Below are 19,779 nucleotides of genomic sequence, written 5' to 3'. Positions count from 1 at the left end.
TCTATCTTTGTCTCTCTCCCTGTCTCTCTCTCTGTCTCTCTTCCTCCTTCCCCCCCACCTCTATCTCTCATTTCCCCACCTCTCCCCCTTCCATAGCTGTCTTATACTTGCCAAGGTGATTTTTAATCCTACATATATAGACTTTACATTTATCCTCATTGATTTCATCTCAGTGGATTAAGGGCTCGCCCAGATCTGTCCAGATCCTGACAGTATCAGCTCAAGTGTCAGCTTTCCCAGCCTTACTGAACCTTGCACGTTGGATGGGAACGGTGTCTGTACCTTATCCTGCCATTGGTAAAAAGCATCCAGGAGGGTAGGCCCAACCACAGACCCTTTGGACTTTTCACTTGGGACCCTCCTGCCAAATAAATATGGAGTTGAACGTTACATTTAATTTTATATATGAAAATCCAGGAAATCCCAGAGGGATCTAGGTAGTGAAGCCTTCCCCCACACCCTTCATTTTACAAATGAGGAAACTGAGGCACCAGAGACATTAGTATTTATGAATTTCTAGACATAAACACTTGAGGTTCTGGAGAGGGAAGAAGGAGACCCTCTCCTCCAGGAGACTATTCACTGCTTTTATATCGTTTACACTCTGTTCTTAGAGGGCTACGAAGGTTCTTATGTGGTTTGTGCCTGCCACACAACCAGTTATAAATCCACCCTAGCTTTTGTCTCCAACTTATCCCCAGGAATCCTCTCCCTAGATTTGACTAAATCTGTGAGAGTCCCCTATCTGCCCTCTACTCACCCCTTCTTAAAGCAAAAATAAGTCAGTCTGGCCTTACTTGTTCTTGGCCAAGTGATGTGAGCTTCAGAATCTCTGCTTGCTTCTCAGGATATTATGGAACCTTTTATTTAATAATCCACTCTAGAGTTTTGCCAGGAATTAGGAGCAACTTCTCTGGATGTTTTGCAGATTTTTCTGTTGTTTCCAATTTTTTTTTTTTTTTTTTTTGGCAGGAGGTGGGGAGGAGGAGGGTTGAAGTGTGACCTGCCCAGGGTCACACAACTAAGAAGTATTAAGTATCTGAGGCTGGATTTGAACTCAGGCCCTCCTGACACTGGTGCTTTGTCCACTGCACCATCTAGCTGCCCCTTCCTTCCAGTTTTTGTAACAAAAAGCATTTGCCATTTTTAAGTCCCCTCATATCTCCCAGTCCAAGATAGTGGTACATCAGTAACCCCTGCCATTTTATTTTGCATTCTTGGATCCTCATGTTGTCCAGCCATTTGTGAGTTGGGTACAACTCTTTGTGCCCGCTTTGGGGTTTTCTTGGCAGAGATCCTGGAGTGGTTTGCCATTTCCTTCCCCAGCTCATTTTAGAGATGAGGCAAATTGGGTGACTGGTCCAAGGTCACACGGCTAAATAAGCACCCGAGGCTAGATTTGAACTCAGCTCCTTCTGACTCCACCTAGGGGCTCCTGATCATGTATACCTGGTGACTTAGAATCTTAAAGGGAATCTAGATGTTCTCCACTTGTCTTGTGTTTCAGGGATTTTCAATCCAAACACCATTCTCTTTGGGGGAGAAAAAAGAAGATGACTAAGATTTGAGTAGTTCTGCCTTCTCTTTGCTATCCTCTATCACTGTCTATGAATACTGAGCTTTAGTCTTACCCTATTATTTTTCCTTTGGGTTTTGGGTTTGTTTTTTTAAGAATCTTAAGTTGGTTAAATTTTCTTATTGATAGCTTTTTATTTTTCAAAATACATGTACATATAGGTTTTCAATATTTAACTTTACAAAACCTGGTGTTCCAAATTTTTCTCTCTCCTTTCTCCTCTCCCCTAGACAGAAAGCAATTTGAAATAGGTGACACATATACAATTCTTCTAAACATATTTCAATTAACTAACTTTTCTTCTTGCATTCATACTAGTTTTTCCCTTTCTTTTCAGAATTGTTTCTCTTTTTGTCTTTAGAATTTAATTCCTGAGAACTTGTTTTAAAAATTATATTGTTTTAAAATTATATTTTATTAATTTTCTTGAAGATCCAACTCCTCTCATTGGAAAAACAAGAAACATAAAAACCCCAATTAAATATACATATTCAAAGATTTAAAAAATTGATTGATTTTATTTTAAAAAAAAGTCTCAGTCTGCAATCTGAGAACATCTTCTCTCTAGTCTGGAAATAGATAGTCAGGTAGCACAGTGGAGGGAGCATCGGACAGGAGTCAGGAAAGTCTTGTTTCGGACGCTTAACTGTGTGACGGAGCAAATCTTTCCCTGCCCCATTTCCATATGAGTAAAATGGGGAGAATGATATCACCAACCTCCCAATGTTCTTGTGCAAGGAGATATTTGTAAAGTTGTTTGTAAACCTTGGAAGCGTGACACAGTGATGGTGGTGGTTGTCCTGGTTCTCCCGGTTCTTCTCAGTCTCCTTTGCATGGAATTATGCAGGTCTCCCCAGGTTCCTCAGAAACTGTCCCCTCATTTCTCAGAGCACATAATATTCCATCATATTTGTCTATCCATTCCTTCCTCCATTTCCAATTCTTTGCCACCACAAAATGAGCTGCTATAAATACCGAGTGTCCCAAAAGTCTTAGCACAGTTTAAAACTTTAATAGCCTTAACCTGCAATAAGACGTTGGGGACACCTTATATTTTTGTACATATGGGTCATTTTCCCCTTGATCTTTTTGGTGGGCTTATAGATGAGGGTTAATTGCCCTGGTAATGGTATTGCTGGGTCAAAAGGTACACATGGTTGAGTAATTTTTGCTTCATCTCCACTGAATTTGCTGTTTTAGGACGAGGTAACCCCCTTCTCTTCTGAGTGAATTGGGATATGCTGTCCCCAGATCTAGAATATAGGTGAGGTGACCCTCAGCTTTGCTTCTGTATCCCAAGCTCCCCCTCCATTGTTCCCATCATTTAAATCAGATCCACAATAAAGTTCTCTTTATTGATTCCGCTGATCTTCTGGATCATAAAGTCATCATTGGGCAAGTCAATAACTTGATTTGGACAAGGAGTGAGAGCTAAACATTTGTTCCCTCTCATCCTATTCCCTTTCCCAGCACTGTTCATCATGTCTTTTTCTAAGGCTTATTAGCAGAGAGAGAGGATTCGTTAAGTGCAAGCTGAAAGCCACGCACTGGGCTAAATGACTCAGAGGTATCATCTCATTTGATCCCCATAACCACCCTGGAAAGTAACTACTGTTATTGCCCCCCAATTTACAGATGGGGAAACTGAGGCAAATTGGTTAGGTGACTTGCCCAAAGTCACACAGCTAGGATACACCTGAAGTACGATTTGAATTCAAGCCTCTGACTCAGATCATCCCCGCATCCACTGCTCCCCTACTATACTCTATACCTCACTTCTCATTTCTGTTTGGTCTCTTTGGGATTCCAGTCAGATCCCCTTCCTCCCCATTTTTGCTAGTGATCTTTTCTCTCCCCCAGATCACTTGGCCATGAGTCTGTTTTTACTTGCTAAAGACATGGCTGTGTACCTGCTGTTGGTCCTGAATGGGATGGACTGGAGGGTTTGCCCCACTGTAGGATGGATCACAGCCTTTGCCCCTCTTTGGGATGGATCGCAGGCTTTGCCCCCCAGTGGGAAGGATCACAGGGTTTTCCCTTCTTTGGGAAGGATTGCAGCGTTTGCCCCTCTTTGGGAAGTCTCACAGGGTTTGCTCCCCAGTGGGATAGATCATAGGGTTTGCCCCTCTTTGGGATGGATCGCAGGGTTTGCCCTGCTTTGGGATGGATCACAGGGTTTGCCCCCCTGTGTGAAGGATCACAGGGTTTGCCCCCCTGTGTGAAGGATCGCAGCATTTGCCCCCCTGTGTGAAGGATCGCAGGGTTTGCCCCCCTGTGTGAAGGATCGCAGCATTTGCCCCCCTGTGTGAAGGATCGCAGGGTTTGCCCCCCTGTGTGAAGGATCGCAGCATTTGCCCCCCTGTGTGAAGGATCGCAGCATTTGCTCCCCTGTGGGATGGTTCCGAGGTCCCAAGCAAGCGTCCCGGGCCTGGCTCAGAGAAGAGAAGCCCGAGTTGTTTTCCAAGTATTTGGAGGCTTGCTTGCTGGGGAGAAATCAGCCTTTTCCAAAGTGGTTCTGAGTGGAGCGGGACCTCTGGTCACTGGGAAGGGGCTGGTGGGCCCCGGCTGTGGGACAAGCTTCCTAACGATGGAGCCGCCCGGAGCGGTCCCAGGCCCTGTCCCCAGCCCCAGACTTTGGGCCCACCAGCGACCCTCTGTAGGGAGCCCGGGGTGGATGACGGGGCTCGGGAGGAGGCTTGACCTCTGCCGTCAGGAACCATTCCTCTGTGTGGGTCAGGGCCCTCCCCCAGCCGCAGTTGGGTCCCTGTGGGGCAGACCCCGTGACCCCAGAGAGCTTTGGCCCGTTTCCCCAGCAGGGTTTTCTCCCCCCCTCTTTGGGAGTGTCTGGGGCCCTGCGTGCTGGCTGTGGGGCCTGGCCCCGGGACCTGGGAGTCCTGCAGGCCTTCCAGGAAGGCCTCCCTGCCCTGACCCCCGCCTCCCGCTGGGGCTAATGGATGTTCTCCCAGTCTGAATTGAATGACTCTTCCTTCATTATCATTTAAATAGGCCTGGGTTGAGGGGCCTCGGGATAATTGGGCCGTGGTGGAGGCTGGGGGTGTGGGCTGGATAATGGGGACCTGAGGGGAGGCCCTCCGGATAATGGGGACTTTGGGGGAGGGCGGCCTGGCAGATAATTAGGGCCAGGGGGGCAGGGAGGGAAGGCCGGGCTGGGGGCGGGGAGCCCATTGTCACGCACTCTCGTTTTGTCGCCACAAGATGGGAACACGGAGCAGTAATTGTGTGCACCGGGGGCTGCCCTAGTTCCAGGCGGCTCTGGCCTAATTGCCGGGGCCTGATGAATGGAGCCGGATTCCGGGCACAGCCAGGGCTCAGTGTGGGGCTGGGGCCGGGACCAAATTGCCAATTATTGGGCCTGGACGGGGCTGGCAGGTGGGGCCTCCGTGGGGGGCGGGGGCGGTGGGGGAGGGTCTGTCTCACAGGCGTCGGTGCTCTCCCTGTCCCCCTCTGCCCACAGGCCGCTCGCAGGCCTCCTTATTGTACAGACGGGGAAACCGAGGCCCCGAGTGCAGCTTCTGCAGCTCTCCTGTCTTCTCGCCGGGGAGCCTCCTGATCGCTTCCCCGGCCTCTCCATTCTTGAAGCCTTGGGAGCTCAGAGCCCGCCCAGTCCCAGCTTCCCCACTTCTTACACAGCCCGGGGCTTGGGGGGAGGGGCTGGCCAGGACCCCCACCCGCCCGATCCCAGCGTCCTCCACCTGGGGCAGCTGGCGCTGGGGGCGCCTTGGGGGATAAGCCCCAGCTCCCAGCTGCGTGTGTGGCCCCTGGGCTTTCCTCCTCTTGGCCACCTCTGGTCTCCCCTGCAGCCCCCTCTCCCCCTCATTCTCTCCGTGCGCCCCTGGGCCTCCTACCTCTGGCCCTCTCCATCCCCCGGCCCCGGCGGCTTCGGCCCAGGTCCGGCTTCCTTACGCCAAAAGGGCCGTGGGCCCTGCCCACCGCCATAACCCTCTCTTTGGCCTTTGAGAGAAATACTCCGGGAACAGGCGGCTTTCCCGGCCCAGAGCCCGGGCCCAGCATCTGCTGGAGTTGTTCCGCACGAGGCTGGGAATCGGCGCCGGCCCGGGCTAGCGGGGCCCCAGGAACTCTCGCCCCAGTGTCCCCCTTGGCTGGGCCCGCTTGCAGACTGAGCCGGGACCGGGAGGCAGAAAAGCCCCGCATCCTCCTAAGTAACTCGGGGCTGAAGCTTCCCGGGCGATCCGGACAGACTTTCTGGAGGAGGCGTGGGGCGGGGTGTCTCGCATGAGCCACAGCTATGACCACAGCTAAACCGGGGCTGTGGGCCCAGTGCAGGTGAAGGGCCTGGCAAAATGTGAACAGTAGCCGCTTAATAAATGCTTGTTGCTGGTTAGTGCCTTCGTCTTCAATAAGCACTCATTAAGCTCTCACTGACTTTAAGAAGCCATCGGTGCCGGCCCTCGGGCGGGTCCCAGCGGGTGCCCGGCTGACCCGCCCTCCCTCACTGCGCGGTGGGCCCGTCTCTCTTCCTAAAGCACAGCTTCCCCTCTTGCTCCCTCCGAGTTGCCTGTGGTTATGGCTGCCATTTATTTCCCCTCTGTGGGTTCTTCCTGCTAAATTCTGGGTCGGCCGCTGGGTTCGGTGTTTTTAGCCGCCTGCACAAGTTCGGAGTCAGAAGCAGGGCAGGCTCTGTCCTCCAGGAGCTGCTGCAGGGGGAGGATGCTCGGATTGCTGGGTCTGGGGGCCAGAAGGCCTCCTGTCCCGAGTTCAAATCCAGCCTCAGACCTTGCTGGTGGGCAGGTCACTTTAGTCCTTTTGCCTCAGTTTCCTCATCTCAAACGAACAGGAGAAGGGAATGGCGCACCACTGCAGTATCTGCCAGGAAAATCCCAAAATGGGTCCCAGAGAGTGGGGGCGAAAGCCTCTTATCCCGCACAGATCCCTCTTTGGGTAGAGCTGGTGCTGGGCTGGGTCCTGCTAAGTAGGTCTCCGGGGGACTTGGAGGCCGAGCGGGGGAGGAGGAGTGATTGTAGGGGGCGAATGGAGCCCGGAGCAGGGGGCCCTTCCAAAGCAGCCCCCCACCCACTGAGGGCGGGGTCGTCCCCGGAGCAGTCGTTAGCGAACAGCAGCGATTTCCTCTTCCTTGGCATATGGCGGCTGCCCCTTGGGTCCCACAGCCCTGTCAGTGTTTGTATCTTCTGCCTTTGTGGAATAAGATCAATCAAGCAGCAAGCATTCATTAGCTTTTATCGGGGAGAACTGAGTTCAAATCTAGCCTTAAGACCTTTTTGCCGCTCTGTGCCTCAGTTTCCTCATCTGTAAAATGGAGGAAATAGCAGCATCTACCTCCCAGGTTACTGTAAGAATCGGATGAGATGGTGTTTGTAAACGTCTGTAGTACTTATCATCACACACTAGTGCTGGGAGAGAAAAGGGGAGTGGCTCCTACCTTAACGTAGCTTCCGTTTCATGGGGGAGGGGGTTCCCAACCTTCCAGCCCAGACTCCTCCCCAGAGGAGAGACCCAGAGGGAGCACTCAGGGGTTGGTTTGGAGGATAAAAGAGCCCCTCCGGCCGAGTCCTCTCACTTTACAGAGGGGGAACTTAGCCAGTCAGTGACGGCCCAGCCCTCGCAGCTTCTCGGCCCCAGCGCCAGAATTCTCACCGAGCTCCCCGGGTCTCTCAGCGCCTTTCCGGGGGGTTTGTGCCCCTTTAAATCCAGGGTTTTCCATAACATCGTGGCCTTGTTAACATGGCAGGTTGAAGTCCGGCTCGCAGGGACCGCCTGAGGGAGCGATTTCAGGGCTGGACACCAGGGGAGGGGGGCCCTCCCTCCCCCTCCTCACCCCCTTCTCTAGTGGGGAAGCCATTCCCAGGCCCTCGGCGGCTGCCCCCCCAACTCCCTGAGGGCGTTTCTGAAAGGGCTCTTCCTCTGGGCGCCTTCCATATCCCGGGCAGGGGGTCCGCGAGCTACGGCTCAGGGATCACGCCCGCCGCCTTCTGAAGGCAGTGACCCCAGTCCTGGGGCTGCTGACTCGGCTCCTGAGCCATCATCCTCGGAGAACACGGCGCCTCGCTCTTAGGCGGGGACTCCTTAGATGGTCTGACCCACCCATGGACAAAATGAGTCTCCCTGGAGAGTCCCAGTTCTTGCCTGCAGATAGCTAAGGAAGGGTCTCGTTGTTCCCATCCGCCATGCTCTGGGATGGCTAATTGAGGGGGGTCTCGTCCCCATCCGCCATGCTCTGGGATGGCTAATGGGGGGGGGGGTCTCGTCCCCATCCGCCATGCTCTGGGATGGCTAATGGGGGGGAAGTTTCTCCTATTTTCTACCAGGGGTCCTCAAACTTTTTAAATAGGGGCCAGCTCACTGTCCCTCAGACTGTTGGAGGGCCGGACTAGAGTAGAAATAAAACATTTGTTTTGTGGGCCTTTAAATAAAGACACTTCCTAGCCCTGGGGGAGGGGGATAAACGCCCTCAGCTCCCGTGGACCGTAGTCTGAGGACCCCCGACCAAGACACTCTGTGCTTGTTGCCTCTTCCCCTGATGGTTCCTCCTTCCCCCAATAGAGAAGTGGGGGCCGGCGGGCTCTGGTGGTTGTCCCTTGTCTGAAGGGGAATGGCCAGGCCCGACGCGGTGGGGATGGCGGCCTCCTGGGCTCGCGCCCCCCGGCCTGACGCGCTTTAGCGGCTCTCAGAGCCGTGGGCTAGCACAGAGCCGGGAAATATGGGCATCCCACAAGTCTTGGTGCGAAAGGGGCCTGGCTAAGGTTTATGACAGAACAGGCCTTGGGGGGCCCGTGAGGGGGGGTCTGGGCCAGAACCGGGGGTCCCCAGCCGGCTGGTGATGGGAGATGGGGATCACGGGCCTGAGGAGGGCCTCAGGCGTGGGGTGGTCTCCGTGTCACACAGGGGCGATTGAGACCCAGATTTATGAGGGCCTTGCCACAGCTAGCCAGGAGCAGCGTAGGGGTTTGCCCCCGGGGCCCTAATTTCCCCTCCCAGGGCCGCAGTCCCCGCTGCCTGTGAGGTGGGATCCTGGAGGTGGGGGTGGGGCAGGGAGACTCCGGGGCCGGTGCGGATTCTGTTGTAGAGCCCACCCCGGGCGCCCAGGGTCGCTGCCCGAGACCCTTTAGGCAGGGCTCGGGCCATGGACCGGGGAGGGGGGAGGGGGGCCACAGGTCCCCTGTCTCTGAAGAGCTTCCGTTCTAAGGAAAAGCGACAGGGGCAGCTGGGGACGCAGAGGGTAGAACCCGAGAACAGGAGGCCCCAAGTTCGAATCCAGCCTCAAACACGCAACACTTCCTGGCTGTGGGACCCTGGGCAAGTCCCTCATACCCACTTATCTCAGGGAAAAGAAAGCGAAGCTCAGGCTGCTGCAGTTCTGCCCCTTGGGCCCTGTGACTCCCACCATTGACTGCCTGTCCTTCCTCCCACAGAGCTCCGCGCAGGCCTTCTCGGGACGAGGCTACTCCGTAAGTCACTCACCTTGTCTTTCTGTTTCTGACGCGGCAGTGGGGAGGGTCGGGGGTGGGGGGCTGCTCGCGGCATTGCGCACAAACTCGCTTCCCTCGCCACTAGAAGGGGCCGGGGGCGGGGGGAGCAGCCGGCCGGTGTCCCCGGCTCCCATTCCCAGCATCGCAGGGCGGGCGCCCGAGCTCTCTCCTGCCCCTTTGTGCGCAGTGTGGGGTGCCCAGCCCCTCCCAGGGGCAGCAGGGAATTACAGGGGGCCTTGTTTTGAACCAGAAAGGCTTTACTGGGGGTGGACACCGTGGCCACAGGGACTCGCTCGGAAGGGACCCGGCCTTGATTCCTCCTGTCTCCCAAGGCCCGGGGGGCGAGTGGGTGCATGAGGGGACGGGACGGTCATTTCTCTACAAGAACCCCCACAAAGTGCGCTCGGTCCTCCCCTCTGGGGTCGGGGGTCTGCTTCTCCTGAATCATGGGGACCCGTCCGGATGGGAGCCAGCCTCTGAGAGTTGCTCTTACTTTCGGGTGGGGGCTGCCTGCAGTTTGAATCAGCTCTTGGGCAGACCGGGGGTCCTCCCGTGGTTTGCCTCTGACCTAGCTCAGCCACCTGCTCACGGAGGGGCTCAGGAGCCGGGGAGAGGCTGCAGGCCCTCTCTGACCACTCTCTGTCTGTCTCTCTCTCTTCCTTCCTTCCCTCCCTCCCCCATCCCTCTCACTGTCCTGCATCTTATGGTCTCTGGCTGACCACCCACCTTCCCACGCGCTCACAGACCAGCCCATGGAGGTCACCCTCAGACACTCATCCTTAGGAATACAAAGCTACACCTGTACCTGCTTTTTAAAACTCGCCCCCACCCCCATCTCTCCCATAATGCAGCTGTCCACGTGACACAGGGAGCTGTTTTGTCCAATACAGGTAATTCTTTCCTAAAGGAAGGGGAGCTCCAGCCTCCCTGGGACCATTCTTCTTCTCCTTTCCTTCTTCCTTAGGTCCCTCTTCCTTCTCCCTCTTTCCCCCCTCCTTTCTTCCTCTCCCCTTTCCCTCTCACCCTCTCTCCTCTCTTTCTCTCCCCTTTCCTTCCCCCTGTTTTTCTTTTCTTCTTTCTTCCATGTCTCCCCCCAGATCTGCTTCCCATTAAACAGTAGCCTGCTTCCAATTAGGATGAAAAGCACCTATAAATTTTCCCTGTTGCTTTGCCCATAAATAGGCCTTGGGCCTAGCTGGCTGGCTAACTGACTAGCTTTCCTGGCCTCATCAGTGGTCCTTATTTGGGACCCCAAGGGGCTTCATGGAGCCCCATTGTTTGTGGGAGAAGTCACAATGAGATGGCACTTGCCAGCATCCCCTGTGGCTTTTAATTGGGGAGCTGCCATCCATCTCATCCTCCTTCCCCAGGGCCTAGAACCCTTCTCTGGGCTTTCCCCAGGGCCTAGAACCCTTCCCTGGGCTTTCTCCGGGGCCTAGAACCCCTCTCTGGTTCTCCCCGTGGAGTCTTCTCTCCTGTGGTTCTGATTGGGCTAAAGCTGGGCCCTCTTGGGGTTGCGCCTTGTGCCGTGTCCAGCCCCAGCCCCCAAGGGGTCTCATCCATTCTCTCCTAGCCCCCCGGAGTCCCTCCGGGCAGTTGACTTCCCCCTTGCTTTGCCCTCTCCTCGCCTGGTGGATGATGTTGGTGCTTTGTTCTCGACGGGGACCAGGACATCAGGGAAGGGACGCCTTGAAGTGCGAGGGAACTGGATTTCAGTCAGGGAGGGCTGGGCGAGGTCCCCGCCTCCCCTTCCCTCCAGAGCCATCTGGGTCCGGTGGCCAGCTAGAGACGAGGATGACTGGAGATGGCCCTCGGGGGGGGGGGGGGGGGGGGAGAATGTACTTAAACACTGAGCTGGTTTTGCAAAAGTTTGTCTCCGGATGAGGGCTCAGAATAAAAGAAAAAAACACTGAGAAAATTATAGATCCTTTGATACACAATATTACTGTGTGACATTTTAAGTTTGAGAGTCATAGTTATTTATCATTAATAATTTATTAATAAAAGAAATGGTCCTTTGGCCATCTCTCTCACACCAAAAATCTCTTGATGGATAAATCCCAAATTTGCCTTGCCTTTGTTTCTGCCACTGAGAGGAACAGTTGCTTTATCAGCTCCCACGGAGAACTCCAGCTCAAAGGGAGGTTAAAACTGAGCCTGCCTGGTTTGACGCTGTGTTTCGGCCCGTCGAAGGCTGCTGAAGCCCGTCCTTGGACTTTGGCTGAGGAAGTTCACCCAATTCCACCCCTGCTGTCTTCTGCTCTTTGGGGAAGTAGGGCCCACTGCAGGTGACAAGCTACTGCATTTGTGATGGTCTCTGTCAGATCAATTGTGTTTTTTTAAAAAGGGTAAATTTTCGATCATTCAGCAAAAAAGTATTAAGCACCTACTATGTGTCGGGTACTGTGCTAAGATACAGAGAAAGGCAAACCACAGTCCCTTTTCTCAGTAGCTAACAAGTTATGGTGGGAGAGAAAATGTCTTTTTTTTATTATTTTTATTTAATAATAACTTTATATTGACAAAATCCATGCCAGGGTAATTTTTTTACATTATCCCTTGCACTCGCTTCTGTTCCGATTTTTCCCCTCCCTCCCTCCACCCCCTCCCCTAGATGGCAAGCAGTCCTATATATGTTGGATATGTTGCAGTATATCCTATATACGATATATGTTTGCAGAACCGAACAGTTCTCTTGTTGCACAGGGAGAATTGGATTGAGAAGGTATAAATAACCCGGGAAGAAAAACAAAAATGCAGATAGTTCACATTCGTTTCCCAGTGTTCCTTCTTTAGGTGTAGCTGCTTCTGTCCATCATTTATTAATTGAAACTCAGTTATATCTCTTTGTCAAAGAAATTCACTTCCATCAGAATACATCCTCAAACAGTATTGTTGTTGAGGTATATAATGATCTCCTGGTTCTGCTCATTTCACTCAGCATCAGTTCATGTAAGTCTCGCCAGTCCTCTCTGTATTCATCCTGCTGGTCATTTCTTACTGAACAATAAAATTCCATAACGTTCATATATCACAATTTACCCAGCCATTCTCCAGTTGATGGGCATCCATTTATTTTCCAGCTTCTAGCCACTACAAACAGGGCTGCCACAAATATTTTGGCACATACATGTCCCTTTCCCTTCTTTAGTATCTCTTTGGGGTATAAGCCCAGTAGTGACACTGCTGGATCAAAGGGTATGCACAGTTTGATAACTTTTTGGGCATAATTCCAGATTGCTCTCCAGAATGGCTGGATTCGTTCACAACTCCACCAACAATGCATCAGTGTCCCAGTTTTCCCGCATCCCCTCCAACATGCATCATTATTTTTTCCTGTCATCTTAGCCAATCTGACAGGTGTGTAGTGGTGTCTCAGAGTTGTCTTAATTTGCATTTCTCTGATCAATAGTGATTTGGAACACTCATATGAGTGGTAATAGTTTCAATTTCATCCTCTGAAAATTGTCTGTTCATATCCTTTGACCATTTATCAATTGGAGAATGGCTTGATTTCTTATAAATTTGAGTCAGTTCTCTATATAAGAGAGAAAATGTCTTTAAATACTCCTCCCTACGATCTAGGCAGCTCTTGAAGTCCTTTCCAATTGGAATCATGGGCTTCTGAGGTCAGACCTCGCCTTAGACACTTTTAAATCACACGGCCTTCACCTCCATTTCCCTGCCCATAAAGTGGGGATTAAAAAGCACAAGCTTATGAGGTTTAAGCAAGATGATATACACTAAACAATACGTAAGTGCTGGCTGTTGTTAATACAATGGTTTTTTATTTGTGCTTTTTTAAAGTTTTGTTTCTTTTTAACATTGCTGTTACTTTCCAAGACATCTGTCTCCATGCCCTTCACCCCGCCATACCCTAGCCCTCCTGGGGAGCTGCAGTTCTGTGTGCCTCATGCAGCCCCCGTAGATCCCCGCCTCTGTCCTAGCGCCCGGAGATGTTCTTTCCTACCCGGCCTCTGAGATAACGGGCCCCGATTTGCTTTTCATTCTGAAGCATCTCAGTGTTCTATGTTTGTTTGTTTTGTTTCTTTCTATATCATTGTCTTATACCTTATTCCCACGACTTGGCTTATTTTGTTCTGCTTGGAACTGGGCGCTCCTGAGTCCAAAGCCAGAGGGAGAAGGCAGCCGCGTGTCCCCCCGACCCGGAGCGATCCAAGGCTGCAGTTCCTTTGCTCTTACCCACACTGTGCCTTTTCTCCCCTGTGCTGGAGGGGTAACATCTCCCACCCTCCCCTGCAGCACTCAGTGAGGGCAGAGACTTGGGGAGGTTTCTCTCCCCAGCCCGGTGCCGAGTTTCCCCAGAGAGCCAGAACCGGGCTTGGTTCCGGGTGGTTCCTGCCCCTTCTCTGTGGTGCAGAGTTAGCTGGCCCAGAGCGGCGCAGGCTCCTGCCCCGAGCAGGCCGGCCGCTCGCCCCCCCTCCAAGGCCTTCCCCTGAACCCAGGTCTCCGGGCTGCCTCGGCCCGGCCCCTCCCCCAGCACCGGGCTGGCTTTGGGCCCCCCAAGCTGAGTTCTGCGTCTTTGCTCGAGGGTTCAGGGCAGAGCGGTTTGTGCTTTGGGGCCTGTGGAGCCATTGTTGCTGCCCCACCCCCTCCCCGGCCCGGCAGGCTGGGGGTGTTCCTTTATCCCTCTAAGAGAGAGCCCCTTTCCCACAGTGCCCCCCCAGCCTCCAGGTGCGGCCTCTGCCTGTCCTGTCTCCTGACGCACAAATGAGTAGCAGGGGCAGATGGCCCAGCAGGAGGCCGTCACAAGACTGACAGCCCCCCACCCCCGGCCTCCCCCCGGAGGCTGAAGCGGCTTTACACCGGCCCCAGGGGGCCTGTCCGGCTGAAAGGGCAATTTGACTGGCCCTGTGTGTGGCCTCCCCAGCCCTGTTAACTGCCCGCCTCCTGGCTGCCCCTTGACCTCCCAGCCTGCTGACCGCCCCCTCTGCTCCAGACCCACATGCCCTCACCCCCCTCACCTTGTAGGCAGGTTGCAGCGGGGAGCTGGTCCCAGGAGGTGCAGCTTCCCCTGCCGGGCCAGGAGACCCGCTGCGCCCCATGGCTCAGGCCCAGCCGCCCCTTCCCTCGTCCATCCCTCCCTCTCCCTCCGGCCCAGTCGGTCAGTAACGAGAGAGGAGGCTGTAATCTATGGGGACGCCCTTAGTGTTTGCAAGCTCTCGGGCCGGCCCTGGCACCAGAAGGGCTAGCAGCCCTGCCACAGAGCCTAAGCCTTACCGCCCTCCCTCCTGTGGGGGTCCACCAATGAGGAAACCGAGGCACAGCCAGGAAGGCCCCGAGGCAGCAAATTGGGGTCTGGCTGGTTCCAGCCTCGGCCCCCCCCGGGGCTGCCCCCGCCCCATCACCCCCCCTGCCCTTCTTCAGACCCGTTTGGTCCGGCTGGTTCCGGCCTCGGCCCCCTGCCCTTCCTCAGACCCGTTCGGTCCGGCTGGTTCCGGCCTCGGCCCCCTGCCCTTCCTCAGACCCGTTCGGTCCGGCTGGTTCCAGCCTCAGCCCCCACCGGGGCCGCCCCTGCGCCATCACCCCCCCTGCCCTTCCTCAGAACCGCTCCTGGGCGAAGCAGACTCCCGCCCTGAGAACCTCAGCCCGCTGCTCACAAGCCCACCTCTGTCCGACTTTTTCCAAGGCCGAGCCGGCCCCTCCTGAGCTCTGGCTGCCCCTGCCCCGAGGTCCAGGCCCACAAGGGGGGCTCTTTTACCAGGTACCATCTGGGTACCTTAAAACCCCTTCTCAGCCTGATGGGGGGATAGGATTACCCTCCTCGCCCACGGACGCTCAAGTCTCCCTGTCTCTTCCCACCCATCTTCCCGTGTCAGTCTGTCATGTCACCAAAAAGTTAGCGGCTTACCAGGTCACATCTGTGAATCAAAGTAATTCAGTTTAGGGGCAGCAGATGGAGCCCCAGCCCTGAGGTCAGGGGCACTCGACACTTAACCCTTCCTGGCTGTGTGACCCTGGGCAAGTCACTGAACCCCGATTGTCTCAGAAAAAAAGATTCTGTTTAGTTCCACAAGTGCAAGACACTGAGCCGGGTGCTAGGGGCGCCCTGTATGAACCAGACAATAGCATCTGTTAAAAACCAAGAAAGGCAAACCCGGCTCCTGCCCCGGGGGGCCTCGTGCTGAGAGAGACACACAAATGGGAACATACGGGTTTGGCCCAGAGCATTTTGGGGATAAGTCCTAGCTGGAAGAGAGGGAAGGTGGCGCGTCAGTGCCTCGTTAGGCCCACGGGTTGTGACACTCCCTCGCACCCCTGACGTTTCTCGAGCTCTTTGGTGTTTATGAAGCCGGAACATGGTGTTTCTCTCGCCGAGCAGCAGTTGTCGCCTCCCGATTTGTGGCCAGAGGTGGGCTTCTCCCCCTTCTGGGGGCAGGGCCCGGGGCGGGACAGCTGTCCAAGGGGGCAGCGAGCCCGGCTTGGGGCTGGGCGCCTCCTCCCCCCAGAGCCCCCGGGATGGGGGGCTTCCCCCCTTGTTCTGCCGCGCTCACTGCAGGAAGCGGTGGGCTCTGAGGGACTCTAATTTACTAGCAAACAGTTATCAGAAGACAAGCCTCTGGGCACAAACCAGATCCTAGAGATGGAGTAACAAGAAAACACTGGAGCTTGGCAAGCTGCCAGCGGCGGAGGAGCCCCGTGGGGGCTGAAGGCTGACGGCGGAGAGACCCTGGGACCAGGGGACCTGAAGACCGCAGCATCTCAAACCTCCCCCCACTCCCAGTGCAGAGCTTCTGTCCGTCACTTTGCTAGCTCGAGGATCGGAGGAAAGCCCACGAGGGTGTGGGTTCCAGTTCTACAGCTTGCCTCTCTGGGCTCCGTTTCCCTGTCTGATAGAAGAGGGGCCGCACTGGGCCTCCCAAGGCTCCTTCCCGGGCAGGGGCGGGTTGTATGGGCACCTCTGTCAGTTGGCAAACACTTATTTAGTGCTTCTTGTGTGCCGAGAGCTGACTCACTGTGCCGAGGCTCAGAATCAGAGAATCCCTGTCCCAGGGAGCTTCCTGCAGGTGAGCCAGGTTACTTTGTGAGGGCTGAGCCAGGCCCTTCCCCAGGTGCCGGGGGCGGGGGGGGGGGGGGTGGTGAGGGGGGCATGTAACCGACCGGGGCAGGGCGAGCATCCCGGGCCCCCAGAATGCTCCAGGCGACCTTTCTGCTGACCCGGCTCCTTCCCACCACAGCCTCCCCGACGCCATCACGAGGGGGGCAGATCCCTCCCAACGGCGGCTCCACCGATCCCGCCAGCTGTAGGTCTGTCTGTCTGGCTCAGGGTTACTTCCAATGCCACATGTAAGAATAGCCAGAATTACGCCTAGTAAGGACTTAACAAATTCTCCTTGGCACGTTTCTCTAGATTTTGGCAAATCACCAAAAACATTCTCCTGCTTTTCTGATGGAAAAGCTGGGGAAGGGAGCGTCCACTGCCTGAATGGGCGGCCTCCAAGGCCGTGGTTAATGTTTCCGCCTTACCTTTGGCAGACTGAGCAGATGGACAAGATGGGCCCCAATTAAGCAAGCAGAGGCAAGCGCGCTGGCCCGCCTCTGGGGAACGGCAACCCCCCCGGTGACCCCCAAATTAAAGGCATTCTGCGGCCGTGGCTATCTGACTCTGAGACGTGCCAGTCTGCCATCGCCGAAGAATTAAAAGTGTGCATCGGGCGGGGGCCCTGAAGAGCTTGGGAGGGGGCCGCAGGGCTGCTAACTGGAGCAGAGCGGGACAGAAATGTAATACAGGGAAAAAAAGCCGGTCCCTGGGGGAGAACCAGTGGTCCGTCATCGGCTTTTTTAAGAGAAAGTGGGGAAGGCTGTTGTCCTTTGGAGGAATGGACACCTAAGGGGGCAAACCAATGGTAGGCAGCGGGCAGGGGTCCCCGGGCTTGTGATCTCCATTCTGGGAGGGCGGATCTGAGGCAACAAAAGCATAGGCCCGTTTGAATCATTTTCCGTAACAATAATAACACAATTAATACTACTAATAATAGATAGCATTTCTATTTCTATCGCGCTCTGAGTGCAGAGTATTTTACAGCTCTTTTCTCTTTTGATTTTCACAACCTCCTCGGAAGGTAGATGAGGAAACTGAGCCAAGTAGTGATTTGTGTCTGAGGATGGATTTGAGTGGAGGTCTTCCCGACTCCTGATTCTCTACCCCTTCAGCTTGCTGCTTACCTAAAAGTGAAGGAATAGCATTTGTTAATAAAGCATTTATGGGACGGAAGGCAGTCCCTGCTCTCGGGAAGCCCATGATCGAAGGGACTCGGTTTACCTTTTAGGCCTTGCCTTTGTCCCAAGCCCTTTCGCCGCTCCAGCTTCCCTTGTTTAATGTGGAGACCCTCTTCCTGGTCAGAGGACAGACCAGCCAGGCGAGCCTCAGAGGGAAGCCATGGCCAGACTCCGCCTGACCACATGCAAATCCCCAGGGGTGCAGGAAGGCCTCATTTTCCTGATGCATTTCCTTAGCAAATCTGCTCTGTGTCTTTCATGCAAAGTGTGGGCTGCTGTTTCCTTGTGCCTTCTCCAACGGAAAAAGCAGGATCCCCAAAATCCCAAGCCCCCTGAAGCATTCTCAGCCCATTGGTGAGCATGAAGCTTCCCCATGGTTGGGTGGGTAGCATCCGGGCCTTCGGATTTGTGTCCTTGAACTTGGAGTTCACACACTCACGCTTTTGCAGGACGCCCCGGCTGTCCCTGTGATCCGAACCCTGTTTTCTGCTTTGTCCCAAGCCCGTCCAGGGGCCGCTGACCATTGCCTGGTCGAGTAAAGGGAAGGGACCAGCAGGAAGGGAGGGAGGCAGGGAGAGAGAAGAAAGATGGAAGAGCAGAGGAGAGGAAGGAAGGGAGAAAACAAGGAGACAGGCCGACGGATACGTAGATCAGTAGTCAGATGACATATGATGCACATTTTAGATAGAGATAAATGCATCAAGAGACGGAACAGAAAGACCAAGCAGGGAAGGGAGGTTGTTGGAGCACTGTGAATACAAATGGAGAAGCCAGGTAGTCTCTGCTCCCTGGGAGCTCACCTGATAATGGGGGAAACGCTGGGAAAGGTCCCATGCCCCTCGCAGGCGGCGACCAAGAATCCATTTCTGCCTAGAGCGCTCTTTTCTGGGACTTCCCTCTGTGCCGCGGTGCCCGCTGACCAGCCCGTCTCCGGGGAGGCTTGGGATGGGAGGGGGACCGGCGGGGGCTGTCGTTGCCGGCCTTCTCGGGCTCACCTCTCAGCAGTAGGGACTGTGATGAGCCACATCTCGAACGTGTTCCTCTTGGCACATTAATTGGACATTGGGATGGAGAAGCCCGGCCGAGCGTTCTCAGTGGCTGCGGTGAGGAACGTGGGCTCCTGATGGTTTCCCGGAGCCAGGTGCAGCGGGGGGTCATTCTTAGCTCTTCCTTGTTTCTGGTTTTGTTTATCAGTATTTTCTTCTTCCAATAACATGTAAAGATAGTTTTCAGTATCCAAAATTTTCTCCCTCCCTCCCCGTCCTCTCCCTTCCCCAAGACAGCGAGCATTCCGGCCTAGGTTATACCTATCCAGTCACATACTGCCATGTTAGTCATGTTGTGAAAGAAAAGGAAAAGAAGTTGAAAATGGCACGCTTTGGTCTGCATTCAGCCTCTCCGGATGCGGAGGGGAGTTTCCCTCCCCGGTGTGTTGGAGTTATCCTGAGGAGACTTGAGTCTGTGATCTTTGATCATGGTGGAATCTTACTGTTACTGGGGGTCCTGCTCACTTCCCTCAGCAGCAGTTCCTGTCGGTCTCTCCAGGCCTTTCTGAAGTCGTCCTGCTGGTTGTTTCTTATACAACAATAATACTCCATAACTTACCCAGCCGTTCTCCAACTGGTGGGCATCCATCCCCTCGGTTTCCAGTTGTGGCCACTACAAAAGGGCTGCCACAGACATTTCTGCACACGTGGGTCCCTTTTCCCTCCTTTACGATCGGGGATAGGGCTCCATGGGACGCTCACTGCATTCTTCCAAGGCTTTGGTTCATATTCTCAGATTGTTCCATCAGGGTCTGAGGGGAGTTAGTAAAGGGGAGATTTAACCTGTCCTTCCATTCTGATAATAGCCGAGAGCTGACTTGGAGTCGGGAAGACCAAATGGTGGCCATCTTCATTGGTATCTTGAACTTTGCCCGGCTTAAATGAGCCTCAGCTTCCTCATCTGTACAATGGTGGCAGTGAGATTCAATCCCTCATCGGGTCCTTGGGGGAGGAAAAAATCTTTCTCAAAGTTCAGCATTTTTCTTTGATCAGCATTTTCCTGACCCCAGGGCCTGCAGTAAGACCCCTTTACCTTCTCTCCTGTGTTTGGTCTTAGGCAGCTATCCCCCACACGTCAGTGTGCTTGATCTCCATCTTCCCTGATCTTGAAAAACAAGAGACTTTCCATAATCCTTCACTGAAACACTTCACAGCTGCGCCCCCCCTCCTCCCCAAATCTCTTGTGCCTTTTCTTCTCTGGGACTAGGGCCTCGAATCTGAGTTTTGGGAACCCCAAAGGCAGTTCCCTTACTCTGGAGGAAAAGTGACCCCGGTCCTTCCGAGGTGCGCTCTTGAGCAGAAAGGTCAAAGAAGAGGGGGCTGAAGGGTGGGGTGGAAGGAGCTAAATCTACCCAGAAGTCCAGGCTTCTGTTCTAAAGACCCAGCCCCCTTATCTATTGATGTGGACATCTCGCTGGATTTCTCTGGCTCTCGGGGGCCCAGAAGTCAG

General features: G+C 54.4%; 1 protein-coding gene across 1 annotated transcript in view; it reads left to right on the top strand.

Annotated features, from left to right (window-relative positions):
• Positions 1–19,779, top strand: part of FBRSL1 (fibrosin like 1) — a 234,576-nt gene that overhangs the window by 96,965 nt on the left and 117,832 nt on the right. The window contains 1 exon segment of the mRNA XM_051972577.1: positions 8,986–9,021. Within this exon segment, the coding sequence (XP_051828537.1) occupies positions 8,986–9,021 (36 nt within the window).

Source organism: Antechinus flavipes, chromosome 1 (assembly GCF_016432865.1).
Source record: "Antechinus flavipes isolate AdamAnt ecotype Samford, QLD, Australia chromosome 1, AdamAnt_v2, whole genome shotgun sequence".
NCBI classification, from domain to species: domain Eukaryota; kingdom Metazoa; phylum Chordata; class Mammalia; order Dasyuromorphia; family Dasyuridae; genus Antechinus; species Antechinus flavipes.
This window is presented reverse-complemented; position numbering and strand designations above follow the sequence as displayed.